Source organism: Strix aluco, chromosome 18 (genome assembly GCF_031877795.1).
Source record: "Strix aluco isolate bStrAlu1 chromosome 18, bStrAlu1.hap1, whole genome shotgun sequence".
NCBI lineage: Eukaryota > Metazoa > Chordata > Aves > Strigiformes > Strigidae > Strix > Strix aluco.
This window is the reverse complement of record NC_133948.1, coordinates 12,757,388-12,780,717: the sequence shown is the minus strand read 5'-3', so window position 1 is coordinate 12,780,717 and position 23,330 is coordinate 12,757,388. Positions and strand designations below refer to the sequence as shown.

Below are 23,330 nucleotides of genomic sequence, written 5' to 3'. Positions count from 1 at the left end.
GAAGAAAAAAGTATTAGTATAAGAAAAGCTATAAAATGGTTCTGGGGTATCAAACTCGTATCTTCACCTTTCTTGTGCATCATCCAACCATAGGATGGTTGGACTGGATGATCTTCAAGGTCTTTTCCAATCTAGACAATTCTGTGATACCTCATACCTTCCTTTGTCCTTTTATGCCACTCATAAACCCCCAACTCACCTGGTGCTTCTTCCTTCTCACAACGATTGACACCATCTGTCCTAATCCTGGCCCCCACACAACATGCCTATAATCTCATCCCCCGTCCCTCATGCTTTATTCTTTTTAGCATTATACTCATCTGTACCTTCCGCCCCCTCGTAAATGCTTGCTCAGGCCTAAAAAAAAACCAACCAAAAACAAACAGTGATACCATCAATCTGTGAATAGAGCTAGCTGAAGCAAAGCATATTTTTGGTATGCTCATCCTGTGCTTCCTCTTTAATCTATCTTTGGTGAAAGAGTTTACCAGAACCCGAGAAACTGTTAGAAGAAATCAGTATTCCTTCTTTTTAGAAAAATGGCCCATTTTAACTCTCAGTACTTTATAATGAAAATCATGAATCCACATCAAATTTTAATTTTTTTTTTTTTTAAAAAGAAATCTTAAAAAATACCACTACTTAGGAACTTACAGAAAAAATACCAAACCCTCACAGACTACAATTCACAAATTACTAGGATTACATTTATTATATTTTGACAATTAAAAACTAGTCCCACTGTCAGCCTTGTCTGTGAATATCTATCTCTAGGTTCTGGTTTAGCAAGTATTTTGTATTAACCTGAGTTCTGTAGCATATGTAGTCAAGCCCCTTTAGCTCCTTACTCCAGTCTAAAAGAGGACAGAGGCATGCAAAAATTTAGATCATAAATTATTTTTTAATTAGGTATTTTTTATTAGGTATTTTGGTGTATTTTATTAGATATTTATTTTTATTAGGTATTTTGGTATATTTGGTTAACCCTGGATTTATAAGATATTTATCTTATGCCTTAGGGCTTGTGCTAGTCACCTGCAAAGGACAAGAACAATTTTCTTTCATCACTTGATGTGTATTTCTGGCATCTAAGGGTTTTTCTCCCTTGTTCTAAGCACTGGAGACCAGCCACAGTTAGGGACAGGAAGTAAGGTGGGGCTGGCTTTTAATGGAATTAAACTCTCAGTTGCCTGTTATCTTGTCACAGTCACACGCTCGCAGCCAAACCACCAGCCAGATTTGCAGTCAGACAGGCATTTCTCCCCCAAATCAAGAATTCAGAGGCCATGATGGGAGAAGGAGTTAGCTAGTCCTTCTCTGCAGCCTGATCCCAGCTCTTAGAATCATACAGGAGATTTATTTAACAAACACTTTGCTAGAATAGGAATCTATGACATAAGCAATGCCCTTGATTTCTCCTGATTGTTTCCTACTACACATTATTGTCATCCCTTTTACTCTTGTTAAATCTTACGTGTGTTATAGGGTCACAAATTCTTCCCAAAACTCATGGTATGGGGCAACATGCAGAACGTTTTCATTCAGTGGACCCTTCTGAACTACACACTGACCACATAATTTCTGGCAACAGGTCTGAGTGACTTAGGTGAACGCTTCTAACCCTAAGTGGTTGGGAGAAAGAGGAGAATGGAAAACAGAACTTCTTTTATCCTTCTTCTGTCCAATTTTTTTTAAACTGCTTTTTCTCTGAAGTATTTAAAATTCCTAGCTCAGCTATGGCTGCTTACTGTCCAGTAGACAAGGGCAAGGGTATAACCCCAAACTTCATAGCTTGACAGCCCTGAAGCAATGAAAGTTTCAAGGACCTTGTTAATGGCACTCTGCAGTTTCCTGGCCTTAACTGTGAGCAGCACTAGAGGCATTAGAGCTATCATGCTGCAGACACAGGAAAACAGATCTGCATCACTTAGCAACCAGAAGGGTTATACTTTAGGAGGAAAAATTCTAAGAAAAATTCTGGACTGATAAACTTGACGACTTAGGACCTTCCAGAGAAGACATACCAAGATTCACAACAGATAAGCCTACCCCGCATTTACTGGTCTCTTCCCCATCTAGAATTTGATAGTCAAGCTAGTGTGGACAGAAACACGACTTTATTTCCTCAAGTAAAACATATACCACACAATATTTTATAAGTAAGAAGTTATCTTTATGACACGGTGTTGCAGTGATGTTGAGAATAAGCTAGTCACCGCATTATTTAAATACAGATATTTTAAAGTCTCCATACCCTCTTAGCCATATTTAAATCATCTTCTTAGAACAAAATGCAAGTATTTACTGCTGAAAATATCAAAGTGCCTTTATCAAGATCTCATTCAAAAAAAGAAACCACTAAGACCTACTTATATTAAAATTATTTGGGGGAAAATTGAGAACATGATGTCTTTCTGTTCCAGCTCAGGAAAAAACAGGCCACAACAAGCAGAAATTTTACTTGAGTCAAAATTTCTCCAGAGCACATTAATCTCTATAGTCTTTTGCTATGCCCCTTCTCATCTATCACCAAAATTCAAATATAAATCTTCAATACGCATTTTCGGTACTGGCTCCACAAAGAAAACATATCAGTCAATCTGCTGTATCTATATTACTTTTCAGCCTCCAACCTCCAGCACAGTTACACCACTGTTCCTGAGACTTTACCTCACAGTCCTCTTCAGTTCTAGTCCTGGACCCCGATTACATATACATTTTTACCATACATATATGGTCACTGTTGAGCCTCTTCTGACTGTTACATGAATGGTCATGTAGCCTTAATAGACAGATTGCAGTTCCCCGGGCAGAAAAGATAACACTGTAAGTTATTACACTTCAAAATAGATTTTAACCCCAGGTATCTACAGATATAACATTCCATTTTTCTAATTCTGCTGACAATATTAAATCATTTCACCAAAATAATACTTTTTTGGTTGTTATGTCCTCTCCCTTCCTTCCGTTTTTGTCATAAAAGCAACTCTGCTGAGGAGGAAAAGTCAAAGATTCCCTTTTTATTACTGGCATAACCATCATATAACCTTGATTCACGGTTTGGGCAAGATCAAAGATGTCAACAGTATCACCAGGTTTGGTTACACACTTACCGCAGAGCAACTATCACAACCAATATGACAGAAAAATGAAAACTTGATTAAGACAGATGGACAACAAAGTCCCTTAAGCGAACTAACTAGCAGCAATGAATGATGCTTCACACAAAAACACAGTGCCTTAGTGCATTGAGTCACTAACCCAGCTAAAGCCATTGCAATCCTGAGGCCTCACGATACTGAGGTAAGGACTTCTCAACTTAACGTACTGCACTAATACTTTTTCAATAGCTCTGTCATCAGAAACTAACCACCCACCACACCAAATGGTTTATACCATACTATTTATATTCTTCTTTTTCTCTGACTCCACTCTCTCAGAAAGCATGTTTTCTTTCAATAGAAAACCATTTTTTCTAGATCTTTACCTTCCTCCACAAACACATACCCTGCATACTTCATCTGAATCTCCAGCCTCTTAACACACAATACAGCAATGTCCAGTCCTTGTATTTAACTTGACCCAAGAGCACAGTCAGCTGCCATGAAGCTCCTTCTCTTATTCACTGACCCACCACTGCACATTCCCAGATTAGTGAAGCTCCATTTCTGTGGATCACTGATTCAGCCTTACACATCCCCAGCACTTGGTGCCCACTCTCCAACCCAATAAAATAACACCCACCCCCCCACACCTTTCCCATCTCTGAACTCCTCAGTATTCTCCTTCTTCCAGGGATCTGCAATACCAGAGATGCAATCACCTACTCTCTCTGGTTAACAGCAACAACTAATTCAAAGTATCTGAACAACAATTTTAACAATAACTGGTTTAGAATCACTCTTTCCCTTCCCTCCCCCTCATCCCAGAAATAATCACAGAACGGTAGGACATGCACAAGCCATGGCAGCAACAGATAAAGCCAGAATCTGGCAGCTTCCCTAAAGCAGAGTACAGGCCAGTTAAAACAGCTTTTCCCCCCACACACCATCCTCACTGTAACAAACCTTTGCATTTTTCCAGTGATCCTATCCACTTAAGCAATAAATCCTACTTACTCTGGTCTGAGGATCCCTAATGCCTTGATGAATGAAAACCCCACAAATGGCAAATCTTCACCAGAGAAGCCTGCTGGGTTCAACTGGCGCGTAGAGGATAAAACCCGCGAATTCTTCTCGGGTTCATCAAAATTTGAGGTGTCATCATCAGACTTGAGAGTAGGAACGAAGGGGGGAGGAGCTGGTAGAAAAAGCAAGAAGAAAAGACAAAATTCAGCTACAGTTCACTCTGCAACAGTCCCACTCATTCAGTGCTTGCAATGGCACTGCAGCTCCTGCTTTTAATCTTGCTAACACAAGCAGACTGAGCTGCTGCTCTCAAATCGTATTACAGCAACAAGAGATTAACCCTTAAGCTACCAACATGGCTACCACTCTGCAGGCACAATGTCTCCGACACTGATTAAACTGGGTTTTAGGTTGGGGATTTGAGATTGTTGGTTTTGGGTTTGGGTTTTTGGGGGTTTTTTTTCAGATTAGGGTTTTTTTTTCAGACACATGCATTGAATCAAATCAAAGCACTAGGCTAAGAAAATCATTACTGTAATATAGCTAAAAGTAATTCAATTCTTATTCAGCTAGAAAAATAAAATGTCTCCAACCTATCCAGTTAATGACACTACATGAGAATGTAGCCTGATCCTTTGCTAGTCTGCTAAGGGACATATCTATCTACCCTTTAGTAGCACCAAGAATCTTCCCAGCATGGACTTCAACAGCAAACTGGTCTTTCTCCTGGAAGATCCTAATAAACTATAGCTACTAGGAGCTAATTAGCCATTAGGAAGGGAAGATATATCAGTGAGATTTTATTTCTCTAAAAGAGCTTACTAAAGATCTGGAACTCTTGTCGGGACACCACTGCAGTCTGGCTCCGATACAATCAGTTCTGAAGAGAGGTATAAATAGCAGGAATTACAGTGTATTTCTTACTAGAATTTCTAAATTGGTACTACTTCACTTGTTAAGCAGTTGTTTAATTTCAGCTGATTTTCTCATGTTTGCTTCAGTTTAATTAACCAACCAAACAAAAGACTAAGTTCTTCTCAATGATGTGCAGCACCCGAGCTACCTGCTGGCTTGGCTACGTGTGAAGAGAATGAATGCAAAAGCCTGCTGTGCAATTCCTACCTCATTAAATCACATTTTGTAAGATTTTTTTTTTTTAATTTATTTATTTCATCACTCAGGTCCTCACTCACTGCACATCTACTAATCTCTTTTTTGCTCTATAAAGGAGACAGCTCTTCAGTCAGTAGCTAGAACACAGCCCATTGTCACAAGCTGATGGAAGTGTAGTGTGCTAAAACCGTTACCATGGATCCAGTATAGATCTCCTGTAGCTGAAGGGCTGATGAGAATTGAAGAACCAGGAACAAACATTACAACCCCTGCAGTGCAGGCTCCCTGCTCCTCACTCTCTGCATGCTCGGAGTTTAACCCTACCTGCCTGCATTCGTGACAGATGCTGATGCTTATCTGACTGACACAGGCAGAATGAGTCACGGCTGGAGCTTGCTAGCTCCCTCTAGGTTGCCAAAGCCTTTCACAGCCCGCTTTTTAACTCTTCATTCTCTAGACAAATGTACACTTAAACTACCCACCAGACCAGCATTAATAGCCAAAAAAAAAAAAACCAAAAAATCTGTCTGTATAAACTGCCAAATCACAACTACACATGCAGGCTTTGTTAGCAGCTCCCCAAGGAGCCGTTCTGACGCTGCTCCCAAGCAGGGAAGTGAGAAGAAATTCCACGAAGCAGATCGGATGCTGCTCACGTACACTAGTTCCAAGTACATTAGAATGAGATAAATGGGGAAAATATATAAATTAAATAGGTTCTACAGTAAATAGTTTTACTTCCTGGCTCCAGAACATTTAAATTTTCTGTCAATATAATAAATTTATTCATTTCTGCTATTTCATTGGTTATAAATTTAGATCAAATCTAATGCTGACATTTATGTACTGTAAACATAATTTTGGAACACAGATTTTTGATTAGGATCTGTATTTTTTTAAAAATTCACTTAATGTCAGGATAATGTCCAGCTATTCTTTCATATATTCTTAATGATTAAAAACAGAGAAGCAACAGAAACCAGTTTGTAAGTATATCATCTTTAATGCAAATAAATCCATTTAATTCATAGCAGAGGAGGATAAGTTCAGGGATTAATATTTTTTTAGTTTAGGACCTCTGCTGAAAGAACTTTGCACATCCTCTTACAGGAAGGGGTTGCTGTGGGGTTTTTAACATTGCCTTTGAGGTAAAGTAATAGAGAAAACAGCAAACTATTCACTTTGTCTGGGGAAGTCTAGAATCTTTCTTAAAGAGGTAGCAAAAAAGCAACATAGCTGCCTTTTTATAATGGTGTAACAACCCTGTTATATACTCCTCAGAGTCTGACAGATAACTTCATCTTTGAAAGAGAGATCTAGTGCCTTACTTCTCACCAGAAATTAGCTAAGAAGATCTTAAGAGTCATCTTCAAGCCCTTGCAATTAAAAAGAAAGTCCTCTTATCAAAAATAAGAATCCCTAGTCAAACCACATGAATAAAAGAAAATATAATTTAAATATGCCTAAGATCAGCATGCACATAGAAAGATGAAAACCACTCGATGCAGGAACATCGGATGCAAAAGGATAAAACTGAATGCGAGACAGAGCAAACCTTTGGGGCTGGTGGGAAACTAGTTTAAAGAACACAATGTTTTAGACTACAGCTTCCTCTAATGTTTAATAAAAGATGTGAACAAAGAAGAGAAATTGTGAATACTAGATTAAAAAATAATGAGAAATAATTTGTCCTCTATTTTGCCTTTACTAAAAATCCATGACTAACAGTCCAAAAACTCTGCAACTGTGCAGTATAACCTTGTTACGATATTTGTATCAAGAAATAGTAGCAACTAAAAGGAAAACTTAGAAAGAACAGTCATTCAACAAAAACACCTTTAGATGTTAAGTAGTTCTGAACTGTCAACAGTGACTGAAATGAGAAGAACTTCTTCAGAAGTTTGAGGACACTGGAGAAAGACTCACTTAGGAGTAAGAGGGAATATGTTTAAGAAAAAAAAAGCTAGACCCACTCTGTCTGATTTTGTTAATTATTTGGTAGCTTCTTCATAGTCCTTTATGCCTAAAACTAAGGAGTCCTTTGTCTGATGTCCAAAATATCTCCAGAATAAACAGTAGTCTTGTAAAAATAAGCTAAAACAGACGAGCAATTTTGTTCTCCAGTGTGGGTCACGTGGTGACATAATCTCTAGTCAAATTATTTCTTGCTTAAAATAAGAACACTGTCACACAAATATAGTCTTTTCAGAACAAGATGAAGACTGGTGAATGCAAATACATTGATGTGCTTATCAGTTGCTTCTTTAAAGAGAAGAATCCTTTAGTAGAGGTCAAGATAAGCCTCTGAGAACTAAATGTTAAAACCATGCCATTGCCTCTGACAAGGTGAAAAATTTTCACTTTTTTCAGGCTCACCCAAAAGGGAGGCAAAACTATTACTCAAAAAGACAGTAAACCTGATGCTTCTACTCATACAAACTGGTTGGGTATAAAGACCTCTTTCTGCCTCCTGTATGTTACAAACGAACGTACATGTTCTGTTTACCATTTAAAGTATCTTGTAGAGAACTGCATGTTTTAAAAAAGCCAATTGCTTGCCTAGATACCTCCCCACTTGTGGAAGGATGTAACCCTCTTCCATCTGTTCCAAAGAATGACTTTCAGAGGAAAAGGGGGTGTTGTAAGTTGCTAAGTTTAAAAAAAAAAGGAAAAAAAATCAAAAATTAAAACCACCACACATACACTGCAGTACTTTAACCAGTTTATCATTAAGATTAGAGAAAAAGTCTCTTATGGAAAGAAGTGGGGTTTTTTAACTCCGCATTAGTGTGTGTATTTATGACTAGTTCAAGGAACATTGCCTTAATCGGGTCTTTCCATCCTTTCAAAATATTTTCATGCAAATTCAGAAAAGAGATACTGCATTTCCCCTGGGACAGTGAAAGACTTAACTGAAATTGGAAATTTAAAGGAAATACTGAACGTTTCTTAAGAATAAAAATGTGTCTTTTCTTGATCTGCAAGATGATCTATATATGCTTTCTGAGGAAAAGCATCCACAGAGCCTTTTTAAGTAGGTTAGGCATTACTCTTCCTCAGGCTTCAAGAGGCCTATTTGAGTAAAGTGTTATGGAAAAAAGAAACAGAAAATATAAAGTCCAAGTTATGTAATTTAAGGATGTTTTCTCTAAGACCACTTAACTTAAAAAAAGGCATTATACTAGTTCTAACCAATTTATACAATATCATCTTAACATCTTTACTGTTCTGTCAAGACAGTAATCCAACACATATTTCCGTTAATAAAAGTGATCTTCAAGCTGACATGAAAGTGATCTCCACTTAGAGAAACAAGCCAACACATTTTTCTGAAGGCAAGCATTTAAATGGAACACATTTAACTGTTAACATACTGAATGACAACTTTGGGTTCATAAGGATGAGGAAGTCTCAGACTTATGAACAGTGAGATTTGGGTTCCTGCCTGTCTAATAGCAGAAGACAGCCTAAAAATCAGTCTTCAACACTTTCTCAAGTTCTTCTGTTTGCACAAGACATTCTTTTCTTCTCAGTTTCCTCATGCAAGTCCAAATACGCCATTCCATTTTCAAGACCTCTTGGACTGTAGTTACAAAACAATTCTAAAAATGAAAGATTCTTTATGCTATACATATATATAGCTTAGATAACAGTAAGTCTTCCAATCATCTCTCAGCTAGCCTTCAGCAGGCAAATTTTTTGTTCCAAATCAAACAGCTGCTGTAATTTATGGATTTCAAATAACCAAAGGTGATTAACAAAATGCCCAAATTATATAGAATGCAACCTTGTTGCTGATAAGTATGTCATTCCCCCGTTCTCTACCTCTGATTTTACATACTTATCAAGCACTCAGGTAGTTCTGTTGTCAACTTTCCACTTAAAATCCTGATCATTTAGCTGAAACACAGACAGAAATATATTCATTCTAGGTAGATAAATTCAAAAATATTTTCAGAAAGTTCTGTCAAGTAAATCAACACAATCTTTTGAAAGTTTTGTTTTGTTTTCTTTTGTTTGGGGGGTAGGGGGGATTAGAAGCTTCAGAAGTAATTCAATAGCAGAAATCAACAAATACACAGAGCAGAATCTATAAATAGGTTTCAGTAAAATACTGCAAGGAAGGGGAAAATTACCTGTTGACACAGATTCAATTAAACCTGACCTTAGATGTAATGGTTGGATTCGGTTTCTGTAAGTGAAGAGCTGTCTACAGATACATGCTACTTGAACCCAAGGAAGTTGGAAGCTTTTTTAGAGGCAACTATCTTTTGGGAAGGGGTTTACTGAAAAGTCAACTGTTTCATAGGTTACCATAACAACAAAATATAACACTAAAAAACCCCTTAAAGACACATTCTTAACCAAAATCGGTGCATTAAGAATGGTTATTCTGGAGCTCCCAGCATGATAATTTAAATACCTCCAAGGCAAGGGTACCCATTTTTTCCCTACCTTTCTCAGTCTGAAATAGAAATAACATCATTGCTTTTACAGACTAGAGGAAACTCTGACTGTGCTGACACAGAATTTAACAATCATAGAACCATTTAGGTTGTTAAAGACCTTTAAGATCACCAAGTCCAACATTCCACACCACCAAAATCTTTGACCAGATTAATTTGAGGGAGTGAGATTTTTTAATCTAAATCTAAATCCTGTGACCTGTTCCAGCACTCACTAGTTTCCTAATTTTCTCAGGCTGCCATTGCTCCAGTTAAACATTACTATCAGCAGAGGTCAAGATAAGAAAGAAACCTTTAGCTTTTAGATAGTCCAGGTCAAATCCAACACGGGTTTTGCATAGAATGACAGCGACACTGCCCTGAATAAACCCGCAAATGGAGAACCACTGCAGAGAGCAAAGCAATAGGTGATACATTGAATCTGCTACTAAAAGCAAGAAGACTGCTGTGTTTTGTGCTAGTTACAGTGGGGCTTTATGAAGTATGAGACATAACAATGAAGTCAAGGGTCAAAACTGCATGAATCTTCACAGTAGGTAGGTCCGGATATTACAAGGAATGATGCAATCCACTGACCAGCTGCAGGCAGAAATGGGATTTTTGAAATCCCAAATGATTATTTCAACATTGTAACAACATCACAGCTACCTACTGGCTTGTCCAGCACTATCACTGTTGTCACATGAAATGGCAGAACACTCAATTAACTTGTGCACTTGTGTGAATACTGGACAGACAATTGCCAAGGAAACACCAGAGCATATGTTCAAACGCCATTTTTTTCCAGATCTGAGATAATATGATACTAAAGCCATACAAAAACTTCAGAAACGGAAACTGGTGGCTTAGGCTGGGCTCTGGGGAAAGAAGGCAGAGTGAGCTGAAGTCTGGGAAATATATGCTAAAATTATGAAAAGGACTCAAGGCTCAATGGCTCTCAAAGGGCAGAAAAAACAGAATTTAACAGAACGGCAGCTCCACAAGTTCAAAACTAATGAATGAACAGAAAAGTGAGTAAACATTCTGCGGAGCTGACAGCTGAAGTGCTGAGATAGTCATCAAAAGTAGCAGCTCTGGCTTAGCAATTTATCATGGAAAATGGAGCACAATCATTGCTCTTACAGCACATTTGATAAAGAATAGAAGGCAGACATGTTCCTTGCCCAGATAATCTTACAGTCAAAATAATTTAAAATACTATCCAACACAAGTCAGGCTCTCAGACATAGATCATTGATGATCTGTGAAATATTTGCTTTTGCCCATGGAGCTGGTGTCTCAGTACTTCTGAATATTAAAATTCCATTGTTTCCATAGTATTATAAACAATTTTCTGCATAGAAAAGTATCTGCCTCACTGGTTTTATTCTATTCCTAGTGGAATTAACAGGTTTTTGACAAAAAAATTAGTCCTATATTAGCCATGTTGACTTTGAGGAAAAACTCCAATGCCCCTATGACCACTGACATTTTATCACCTACATGAGCTAAAAGAAAACAAAACAAAAAACAACACAACCTTAAGTTGGGTCACAAGCGATGAAAGACAGAAAGCTGAAGATACAACAAAAAATAATGAGATGAAACCAAAGTTAAGCAAATTGAGGAGGAAAAGGCCTGAAAGAATGATGCATTTTAATCTGAGCAAGGACATGGAAAGGACTGTTTTGATTTTCCAGTCTAGGGCCTGCAGTAATATGGCAATTGCAACAGAAATTCATATAGAACTGTATTAAATGTGATCTTATCTTACAAATTTCACCTGAGAGATGTTAACATATCCTACTCAAAAACCAAAATTAATTGTTTTGTTAAAAACACCTACTCCAGAACACAGTCCTATTTCATTATGAATAATTATTCAGATCAAACACACTTAAATACTGACATTGTACAAATTTTCATGTTCCCCAAAGAAACGGGAACTGTTTATAAATACAGTATTACTCTACTTACAGTTACGGATATTATTCCAGTCAATTTTGGAAAAAAATGGATGGCAGCAAAGTCCCTCAAAACCCAGCCTTTCCTTCTGCCCACAAAGCAGGCTCTGGATCAGGTCAAGAAATTCACTACTAACTTTCACATCCTCTGGGAACTTCAGAAATCTCTGCATTAGAAAGAAAAGGAGTTCTGTTCAGTAGGAAAACAGTCCCAAAACAGTAAGATTAAGTTTCATTATTCTGAGATATGTCAGGCACAAAGGATAAATATTTACAGCATACAAATAAAAGCACTGTGCATTTTTTCCAGATAGGCTTTTATATGCATTTATTGCAGTAAAGAACATAGGAACAACCATTCCCAATCAGACAAATAGTAGTCCCAGATCATCATCTTACACTGAACAATGGCCAGTGGATTACACAAATGGAAGAGTAAAACAAGACACTTCCCCAGAAAATTCTCCCAAAGTTCCAAGGTTCTGTGGCTTAGGATTTTCTGATCCAGAATGATGTCTTTGTATTTGCCAGATCTCAATGGATTCTTCTTCTATGAGTTTTTCTAGTCACTCCTTGAACACATATAGTGTAGCTGCAAACTTAGGGCAAAGAGGTCCCCAGCATGAAAACGTCCTTCATGAAGTACCCTTTTTTGTTTGCAATGTAGTTACTGCTGGCTACTTTCACTTGATGCCCCTAATTCCCATATTAGGCAAGATAATAGGCAACCATTCTCTGTTCACTTCCTCCCAGCTACACATGATTTTTTTTTTCTTTTCCTTTCCTACTAACTCCTACCATTCTATGTGCTGCTTTTTGGACTGTTACCAAGAACTAAACTAACATTTGCATAGATTATAACATGAAGATACTGTTCTTGAGCCCACCACCGGGTAAAGTCAGGATACTTTTCCCTTCATATGCATTGGTTTAGACTTACTTACACTAAATTTCATGTGATGTTTTCATCATGCAGACACTCAATATCCTCAAGTCTTTCTGCGGCGGTTCATAGCTAGCCCTTGCCTTTACTATCCAGAAACACTCAGTAAGATTCAGAAACTTTATCAAGCCACAATTCACCGTTTTAATCCCTCTTCTAAATTATTTTGCAAATGCTGCAATTATAGTTGCCTCAGATGGACAGCTAAATCTTTTTTAATTCAGACAGTTATTTTTAGACACCTGTTACAAAAAATAATTTGATATCTACAATACAGAGACATATAAAAACAATATAAAGCATATATTCTAAATATTTTATGAACATGACAAAGTAAGAGACATCCATAAGCTTCTTTTCACACTGTAAAAAACACAAGACTTTAGTTACAGCCTTTTTACTCAAGAACATGGAAGGAATTCTCTCTACCTGGAAGTTCATGATGTTATTGAAAGTTTTTGCTGAAGTCCCTTCAGTGAATGGAGATCTTCCATAAATCATTTCATACGCAATGACTCCTAGGGACCACCAGTCACATTCTGGACCATAAGAAGCTTTGCCATCCCCATTCAACCCCGTTAGCATTTCTGGTGCCATGTAGTCAGGTGTGCCAACAGGTAGCTTAGCATTGACCTAGAAGCAAAGATATACCAAGTGAAAGTACAGCACTTTCTGTTCGTTGTGATCTTGGTAATAAACCAAATTTTTTTAAATATTTTTTTTTTTTTTAAATGATACACAATTTTCAGCCCTCCAAGTGAATTTTAAGTAATTTTAAGCAAGGCTGTTAAGCAAAAAAGTACAAGGTTAAGGAAACTGCTGATAAACAAACAGAAAGCAAGCTAGTTGGTATAAAATGAGTCAAATCATTGGAGCTAACTGTTACTAGAAAGTACAAACAGCTAAAGTAGAAAAGCAGTATTCTAAAAGGCACAGGACTACTAAACACTGATGTTTTAAGCAATATACATACTCTAGCACTACTGCTTCAACTAGTATTGGCAGGGACATCATAGCTGAAATTTCAAAAATAGTCAAATTTAGACATAAGTATTCCCTACCCTCATTCCATTCTGTGTCATCCCTACCTTTTTACCTTGTGTTCATGATCAGCTAAGTACTGGTATTTGAATTTCTGGAGCACTTAGAAAAGATAATTAGGAGTCAAAGCTACAATAGTTTTTGCACTGAGTGGCCTAAAGAATGAAACAAAACAACAGGCAACTAACACAAAAACTTGAAGAGGACTGAAAACATAATGCAAAGAAAAAATTTAAAAGACAAATGCAATGCAGAGAAGCAGTGAAAAGGGAAGAACTGGGAAAACAAAATATTAAGAGTCACAATACTAAGAAAATGCTATAAAAGATAAAAATTGTAAAACAAGGCAGGAATCTGGTATAGAACTTCACATTCTCGCTTAGATATATTTGAATTTCAAATTATCACTTGAAATTGTATGCAGTTACCTAAATTTACAAGCAACATAAAAAAACTCAACCGATTCACAGCTTTGAATACAGTGCTTTCTGGTGAGTAAAGCCCAGAACATTGGAATATGACTCATTTCAATCAAGAGCTCCCAGTCTTCAAAACTATGCCACCTTAGCTGCAACAAACACAATTTTCAGTCCAATTATGAACAATTTTAAATCCATGTCCTTCTTTAACACAGCATTGAACAGTTGTAAGAATCCCTAAAAGTATGATTTTGTTTTGCAGTGCAGCACCATGAGAAAGTAGACTTGCCATTACCTTACTTGTGTATTAAAATTTCAGTAAGCAAATACCTATCTTCTGAGAGCTGCAAAAGATATTTGAGCTCATGTTTGAAAAGCCATTCATAAATGGAAACATATCATTGTGAATATGGGACAAGAAAGGCAGAATAACAAGCTGTAATCAAGGAACAGATATCAAGTTAGTTTTCCCTTTTTGACTGGACTATCCAAACAAGTCATAGACAAAGCTTAAATCCACATTATTACCATTTTGTTTATTGTCATTCTGGCAGCTGACCCAAAGTCCACCAGTTTAATGTGTCCTGTTCGGTCAATGAGAACATTCTCTGGTTTGATATCTCTGTAAGCAAGAAGAGAGCAATTTCCATACCATTTCCCACTGTCACATCTAGAGAACAGGATACCCCTACTCAGCTACGCTCAACCACGTGCCCAGTTGCATAAAACCTTAACAAGTGGGAGTCTTATTTCCAACTGTCATTCTGTTTCCAATCAAATACGAAAGTAGGAAAGTTCCCCTTATTTCATGGAAAGTTAATAATTATTGACAGATGATGGAAAGAGAAGGTGGTTTCACACCTGGACTACATCGTAACTGAGTTACAGTGAAGCATTATGTAGCTTTCTTCCCAAATTTCGTCACAACTTGTTCTGTACATCTTTCAAATCCAGGCAGCTACCTTGTATTAGAAAGCCACAGCCTATGCTCTTAAGTGCAGCCACTACAGCTGCTTCAAACTTAAAATACTTCAGAGCATTTCCAAAGCCTCAGAATGGAATAAGTTTATTAAACACCAATATGATTTGAAAATGCATATAGTAACAGCCTTCAAGCCTTGATATGATCTTTAGAAAACTCGTTTAACTACTCCAACATCCTGCCCTGTTCACCAATCAACACACAACAAGTTTTAACAATTACACTAATTTCCCACACTACTTGGTGCCAAAAGCAACAATCTCTGGAAAAGATTTTAATTTTTTGTGGTGCAACATTAAGGCTTCTTTTTACTAAGCCTCCAGAAAATATATGTAACAATCCTTTCTTGATATTAGTTTGAACTTTACATCAAAGTTAATGCCTTTAGCTAAAATTCTCGTTTGAGTCTGATTAATTTTCTAATTTTCTTTTCTGATACAGCATGTGAAATGCTGTCCTGAAAGAGGACTAAATATAAAAAAAACAAGAATGCACCATTCCAGAACACTTTTTCTGGAATGATACTGATCAAATATTACGTGCAATGCAAAGCAATCTTTACATACCGGTGTACATAACCCATCTGATGGACACTGTGAATGGCTAAAACCAACTCTGCAAGGTAAAACTGCACCATACTCTCATCTAGCTGGTCCTCATATCGGTTTAAGAGTGACAGTAAGTCCCCTCCGGGCTGATACTCCATAACCTACATAAAATTTTAAAGGAACAGATATAGTTCATATATACAAAAGATATTTGATTCAACTGCTCCATATTACACTGGACACATATGGCATGTAATGCAGGAAAATTTACAGAAGATGAGCACGTTTCAACCATCACATTGTTCTTCAACATAACAATGGCAATAGCGTTTAATAGAGGAGAAAAGAAGCAAAGACCAGGCATTACCAAGTAGAGATTTTTCTTGTCTTGAAATGCATATTGTAACTGTGGAATCCATGGACTGCTGCTCTGAGATAATATACTGCGTTCTTCCTCAAAAAATGACACCTACAAAAAAAGGAAGTGTTCAGTTATATCATGATGCAAATGAGTTAGAATACATTAGAATCCCCTAGTTTCAGAAAGATTTGAGTCTATGCCAAAGGCACAAATCACAAAAAAATTACGTAGAAAATATTAAATGCTATTTCCTTGTGATGTCCACCTTTAAAAAAAAGGAATTCTACTCCTTTGTCCCCTCACACCTTCTGTGGTCTAGCTTGCTTTCAACTGAATAGTCCCTGCAGCAAAGGCCAGCTTCCCTTTCAAACTGGTGAAGCATCTACCAGGGTGGAGTGCAGTCTTGGTTGACTTCATTCGGACTGGCCCTAATGAAATAATACTAATCTCAAAAGAATCAGACAAACAGAAAAGAAACTAGAGCAATTACAGGGTAGCATCTTACAGCTAATTCAGCAATAAATTCATTTTAAGGTATTAAAATACAAGGCTTGCTTGAAATCATCCTCTAGCAACTATTTAACTATTCAGATGTGCAGCCAGACAACAGGAATTAATATAACAAATATAACAAATAACGAATATGCAAGTTCATTTAGATCAACATTCCCTACTTCCACTGACCCACACTCAACAAGACTGAGCAAGTATCATATTGAAGGTAGTATCATACTTTGCTTTTTTGTCAACCTATGCCATAGCAAAGGTAATTTTAGTTTATCTTCATTTCTGATAGCCACAAACGACGCTAAGGGATCTCAGCAGCAATCTAACTGCACCATATACTGAGACCAAATGATGCAGATATTGCTGTATATTCACGAGGTCTTTCATGGAGTATCTCTGTCCTACTTGTCATCTCATGTCAGTGAAAGATTAACTTCTGTTTCTCACCAAACTATGATAACAACCTCCATTATCTCTTTTTTAAGTTTTCAAGTAACACATTTCTCAAGCTAGTGAGAGGCTCTCCATAAAAATCCAGTCACCACAGTTTGCCTTCACACCCACTCTTGACATTCTACGTCGCTCTTTAAAATAAAAAAAAAAAAAAGCTTAATGGATTGCCTGAAAATTCAAGCTATCATCAAGCTGATCAATACTGATCCAGTATTTTCATCTGTTTTTTCTTGTCTTACAATTAGTTGGTAAGCCCTTGAAGACAAGAGCCATCTTTTGTTTTGAATGGCACCTCACCCAATAGATTCATAGTTTATGACAATGGCTTTTAAACACAGAAAAACTACACACAAATACATTATTTCACTGAAATGTAGGATGATCCTTCTCAAGATACACTTTAAACTTAATTCTAATAGTAGTGACAAAAAGGAAATGTTCAACAAGTTGCAACTTATTGTTCTACTGTCATAACAGAAAAATATACATACGTGCTCCTGCGCCAACAAGGACTCCTTGCTCATCACCTTCATAGCGTATACATCACCAGTAACTTTCTCTCTTACTACTTTTACATCTGCAAAGTGACCACAGCCAACCACGCTCTTTACTTCAAAATCCTTCACACTGGGTTGCAGTTCCCTTAATTCAGCTATAGTCTCCGCATCTATAAAAATAAAATACTTATTTTTACATTAGCCAAGTGGCATTTCATAATAAACACAACATGAAAAATGGGGAATAAAACACAAAAAAGCCATTTAGTTCCAGACTCTCAAGAAATGTTAAATCATTCTAGAATATGCTTCTTAAAAAAAAAAAAAACAGTATGCATAAGAACTAGAAAAAGACTGTATTAATGCATAGTTAAGACTGAAATATGGTACATACAAAAGAATCAGGAAATGCTAAGACAGTTCCCATAGCAACCGTAACTCTGTCCCATTCATAACATCATAGGCTGATAGCCTCTTTTGTTTCTAATTTCTTTCCAACTATCCTTTACCAACACAAAGGGTATTCTCTAAATACGAGGGCTTTACCCAGCCGAGTTCTACCGAGTCAAGTGGCAGGGTTTTTTCCTCTGCCTGTGGGAGGCACTAGTCTATTGTTTAACAAATAACCATAGACATTTATTTCAGATATTCAGTTCAAGTTTTCCATTGACTAGTTTCAACCAACATACCCTGTGATAATCAATTGCTCACAGTACATTGTTCTAAAAATTCTTCAGACTAGCAGAAAATTACTCTCTACTAATAATATCTAGAAACTGTTGGATGGAACTGTTATAGAAGGCATGGTAAGTTACTTTTAACCAAATGGCTTTGCAGTGTAACTTGATAGAAAAATTGATGAACCCTTTTTTACCTTTTACCCAAAAAGAACCTGAGCACATTATCAGTAAAACATTCACTCCATCAGAAATTATATTTCTGAAGCACAGAATTACTATTTACAATGCACACATGCAAAATTCAGATAACACATGGAATCCAAAAAGATTACTTCAAGCTGAAAGAGCCAAAGATTACCAAATTCCTTTCTGTATTTTTTACCTCATACCTCTAGTCACTGTCCTGCTCTCAACTTCTGACATCCTTCTATTGTGCATACTTGGAGCTTTGCTGTAAGCAGTACTCAGAGACTTCTAAAGAAAGTGCCTCCTCAACTATAAATATAGTACAGACTAAGTAGGATGCACGTTCAAGTCACAGCACTTCAAAAGCCACTTGCATTTGACCTTTTTGGACCTGAACAAAGCCTTACTTACTAAGACTGCCAAGATCCCCTTTGCAATGTTGAGTCTGCCCACAAAAAGTCAGATGCTCAAAGTCCTGGGTTACAGTCATTAATGAATCAAAGCAACTAAAGCATTATTTAAGCATTCAGATTCTTAGGAACTGTCTTTTAAAATAACACCTGAAAACAAACAAACAAACTAAAAAACCAAATCAAACAAACTTACATTTCTTGACAAAGTTGCCAACATGTTTAATTTTCATTAAAGCGGGGTTTCTGCATTCTTCAAAAAGAACGAATAAAGAATCAAGGATGCCTTCCCGGGAGAGAGGAGACATCTGCTGTTGAGTCACAAAGAGTGGCTTCCCCTGGAAAAAAAAAGAAGCAACAGCAGATGGAGTCTCAGACAACAATGAAAAACCTCAAATCAATAACATATGTATAGAGCAGATTATATATTATCCATTTTAAAATCACTACTCCAGAAATTAGACAAATGATACAGAAGTGTGAGGTAAATATATCAACTCACTACATCTATCTGTAATAGCTGTTACAGGTATTTTACTTTTAGATAAAGCAATCCTTAAAAGATGGTTAAAGTTCAAAGCACAGCTTTCTTGAAACTATCTACATCCTATTGATGACTCTGATCTGACTGGCTATTTTCTTGACATTACACCATGTGGTTTTTTCATAGTACAAATGGTTTAAGCAATCAGTATCAATATTAGCTCTAGAAGGAAAAGCTGCTGAACCTCAGATGATCAAACAGCAGCTGGTGAGGTAAACCTTCCACATGACAAACCCTCAGCTACATCACCCATGAAAAAACTGCAGATTAGAGGACCCAGAGTGCAATAGTCCATCTTTACATGGGAAAATCCACTCAGTCTAAAACATTAACAGATGCACATAAACATAAGATCAGCTGCTATCCACTGAACTTTGTGCAAACTAGATAACTTGTTGAAGTTCAAAGTGTGTATCTCCTTCTTTTACCCCTTTCTCCAAAGAACACACAGGCACACTTTGAGTGTCCACACAAACAAGCAAAGCTGTATTTTGATGCGCTGGGTATGGGCACAGATGAAACCGAGAACAGCTAAACCCAGGACAGATGCTCTTTACCTGAAAGAGCAGATTTAGCCGAGAAATTCGGCTGGTGATGGGCTCCGTCGGTCCTGCCTCTACCGGATTTCGGGCACCGCATTTAAACTTCAACATCTTTACAGATTATCTTGTATAAAAGATCACCTGAAAAAGAGAACAGGGACTTTCAAGCAGAGGCACTTATACAAAAAGAGGGGATGGGGGAGTATAATTTAAGCAAGATTTGTATTTCCTTGGAGACAAAATTTATTAAAACTAGCAATTTTGAGCGCATGCGGTGTGTCACAGCAATTAACGTGGTTTTGGGCAAGGCGGGGAGAGGGAAAGGCTGCAAAACGACAACAAACCCTGACGGCGCACACCGCCCAAACGGCGGCGTCAGCGGTCCGCGGAGCCACTGCCCGCGAGGCAATAGCCCGCGCTCCCGCAGCCGCGGCTCCGGCCTCCCCTCAGCGCCGGCGGGACGATCCGCGGCCCCCAGCCGCCCCACACCCCCCGCCCCGCGCCGCCCCGCCTTACCGCCATCCAGGTTTGAACGGAGCGAAGGGCGGGTCCCGGCGGCCATCACTTCCGGTGACGCGCGCCCAGCGCCCCGCGCCAGCCAATCCCGAGGCCGGTCTGGCGGAAGCGCGCTCGTCACGAGCCACCGCCTCCTCAGGGGAGCGGCCGAGGCCCCTGGGGACGTCAGCGGTGCGTCACTCCCCAGCGCGGCGGGCGGCGAGGGCGGGTAACGGTTGTAACCGTCAGGGTGGCCGTCTGTCTGTCCGGCCAGCCCGCCCTGAGGGGAGGCGTGGGGCTTCCCCTGACCCGCGCCACGCCGCGCCGGGCCTGGCAGCCGCTCGCTCGGGGCCGTGCTCGCCCGGCCGTTGGGCGGGAGCGGTGAGGGGACAAGGCAGGGCTCCGCGGCCTTCCGCCGGGCCTGAGCTCTGCCAGCTCGCGGCTGGGGGACACAGCCCTGTGCTGTCGCTGAGACACTGCTGGGTTTGTTCCCCTAGAGTGTGACACCACTTGTCCTGTATTTTACCTTTTTTTTTTTTTCCCCCCCCCAAATCTTAAGGCAAAAATGACTCATTCTTAATAGTTCTGACTGGAGCTCGTTCAACCATAGACTAGACGTCATAGTTGGCAGCAGCTAACTGCCAGGTAGGACAGCCAAAGGGGAAATAAAAATGTTTTCAGAAGCTTTAAATTTTCTTCTATAAAATGCTTATTTGACCTTCATGTGCCAGATTTTTTTCTGCGTGTGATATGTGTGGCCATTTTATTCATATATAGGGTAATTAGCTTTCAGGTGAAGCGTTGGTGAAAATGATCCAGCTCGGCATCCCCTCCAAAGTGCCTACGTGCCATCCATCAAAATGTTAAGTGGAATGCAGCACGACCTTGTTTAACAATGGATCAGTGGAGAACATCAGCAAGAAGCACCGATTCTATCTGAAAACATCACAGTTATGCAGAACACAGGGCGCTATTTCAAAGTACAGTTCATTGTTACACAGTGCCTTGGCAGGATTTAAGCTGGTAATGGAAATCTAGGTGATGGGGTTCCTTAAAAATACATGGCTGTAAAAAAATACATAAAACAACATGTTTTGCTATCCAGCAATCATTTTAATTATGCTAATACTGGCTTGGCATCCAGCTGATAAAGTAATGCACTGATGGATTTATTACATTGTGACTTTATACAGTCATTTCACAGATTTGTGCTTCCTTCCACCTCTTCCAGTCCATGCCTGGAACACTGACATATTTTTGGTGTATTCTTGTCTGAAACTTAGGTATCTGGGTTCATTTCAAGTTATTAAACCTGAAAGAGTTTTTAAAATCTAATTTATTGTCTACCACCTGCACTGCAAATTTGCTTTTTGGATTCCACTCAGGACACTGTCATTGTTTATGTCAACTGCATTGCACAGGAGAGATCAGCTCTTAAAAAGAAGCGCAATAAAGAGCTTCCTTTTCATAAACTGGTCAATTTTCATGCTAGTGCATTTTAGTAAAATACCACATTCTGCCCTGATATTTGGAACCCTATCATGTCTAAGGGTACTCTGTCCTAGATTTTGGACAAGTCTCATTGTCTGCCATCCAAACTAACAGGAGAACTTTAGGCACCTCTGACTTTCTCCAGCCTACCTTCTCCTGCACAAATGCCATTAGCCCCCTCTCTTTTAACTGTGAAAATTACTGTTAAATATCTGCACTGTTTGCAATACCACCTGAGAAATTACCATATCTGTACATCGGTTTAGATTTAGAAAATGGGGGAAGCAGAAGAGCTGGGTTCTCCTTCTGACAGCTCATTTCCATACTGTGTTCAAATAACAAGGTGTGGCTGATTCCATCTTTGCAGGATGGTGTAGAACACTGATCCACAAACTGGATGGGGAGATGGGTCATTAAAGGCTTCATCTCATCCACATTAGGCTCCCCCTTCCCTTCTACAACATGAACACGAGCACTGGGTCTCCCACACCATATCCCAAATTTAACCAGCCAGGTGAGCTGCTTGGCTAACAAGTCTCCCTCCGCTGGATAACTGGCCTCTCAACTGCCCAGCAGGTTCAACAATGGTATGAGTTTAGTTGCTATGATTTTCATGTCTGTAATTTAATTTTTCCAAATAAAGATTTTTTTGTTTGCACACTGTTGAGTGCTTGCAAGCAAGAAAGCTGGCTGTCAAAAGCATTGTTTGGGACAGATAGTTTTCTTCATAGTTTAGGTGAGGGCTCAAATTAGATTAATTCCCTTTAAGAAGACCCTTAAATATATATTTTGCTAGAATCCTTGTGGTAGATCACTTATTGTTTTTTCTTCTTTCTTGCCATGTAAAAGACATAGACAAGAATGTCTACCAGCAAAATGAAACAGTAGCATAAAAATACAGCTGCACCAGAACTGTTATCAAACGTTAAGAAAAGAATCTGAAGTGGCAGATGGAGGGAGGAGAGGAGAGGAGAGAGAGAAAAGCTGTGCAGTTTCAGTGATAAAACAATACCCATTTCTGATGTCTCAGGTAAAAAACCAATAAATATCTTTTCAGAAGAACACATATATTATTTTTCTTTAAATTGGTGATCCGAAGTCTTCAGAGTGAACGTGGTGATTTCTTCATACTTTTGATATTTTTATCAAGAGCAATCATAGTACACTAGTTCTTTGTCTTTATAACGGTCAAATTATATATCACTTCTTGATCGTGACAGCTACGCCTGTGGATAACCTCACTTGAAGGATCAGCAGCAGACCTGCAATTGTACAAAACAAGGGCTTATTCCCTACAATTAAATTAATAGGTCATTCAAAAGCGTAACAGAATAAATAGCTCTGTGATTTTCCCTAAACAGTTCCCAATATGGTGCTCAACATGTTTTGCCATCTCACCATGAATTGAATTGGTTACCATCTGTTTGGCATTCTTCTATTATAAGAGTAGGGGTTTCCCTTTATTTCTTTGGCCAAAATTCTCCTCCCTCATGCTGTTGTATAGTGCGCCAAGGTGACCGTGTTCCAAAGACTGCTTGTCACTGCAACACCCTTCAGGCTGCTTGGGGTCTAAGACATGAAC

General features: G+C 38.4%; 1 protein-coding gene across 5 annotated transcripts in view; it reads right to left on the bottom strand.

Annotated features, from left to right (window-relative positions):
- Positions 1-19,873, bottom strand: part of CIT (citron rho-interacting serine/threonine kinase) — a 72,456-nt gene extending 52,583 nt beyond the window's left edge. For 3 of the 5 annotated variants that reach the window (XM_074843892.1, XM_074843894.1, XM_074843893.1), the window contains exons 1-6: positions 15,950-16,045; positions 15,601-15,743; positions 14,581-14,674; positions 13,022-13,225; positions 11,663-11,816; positions 4,119-4,299 (exon numbers count right to left, since the gene is read on the bottom strand). In XM_074843892.1, coding sequence (XP_074699993.1) covers positions 4,119-4,299; positions 11,663-11,816; positions 13,022-13,225; positions 14,581-14,674; positions 15,601-15,740 — 773 coding nt within the window. In that variant the 5' untranslated portion in view covers positions 15,741-15,743; positions 15,950-16,045. Of the gene's footprint in view, positions 1-4,118; positions 4,399-11,662; positions 11,817-13,021; positions 13,226-14,580; positions 14,675-15,600; positions 15,744-15,949; positions 16,052-17,394; positions 17,571-18,872; positions 19,015-19,777 lie in introns of those variants that run through there. The other 2 variants (XM_074843899.1, XM_074843896.1) reach the window with 2 other exon arrangements.
- Positions 19,874-23,330: the final 3,457 nt, after the last annotated feature.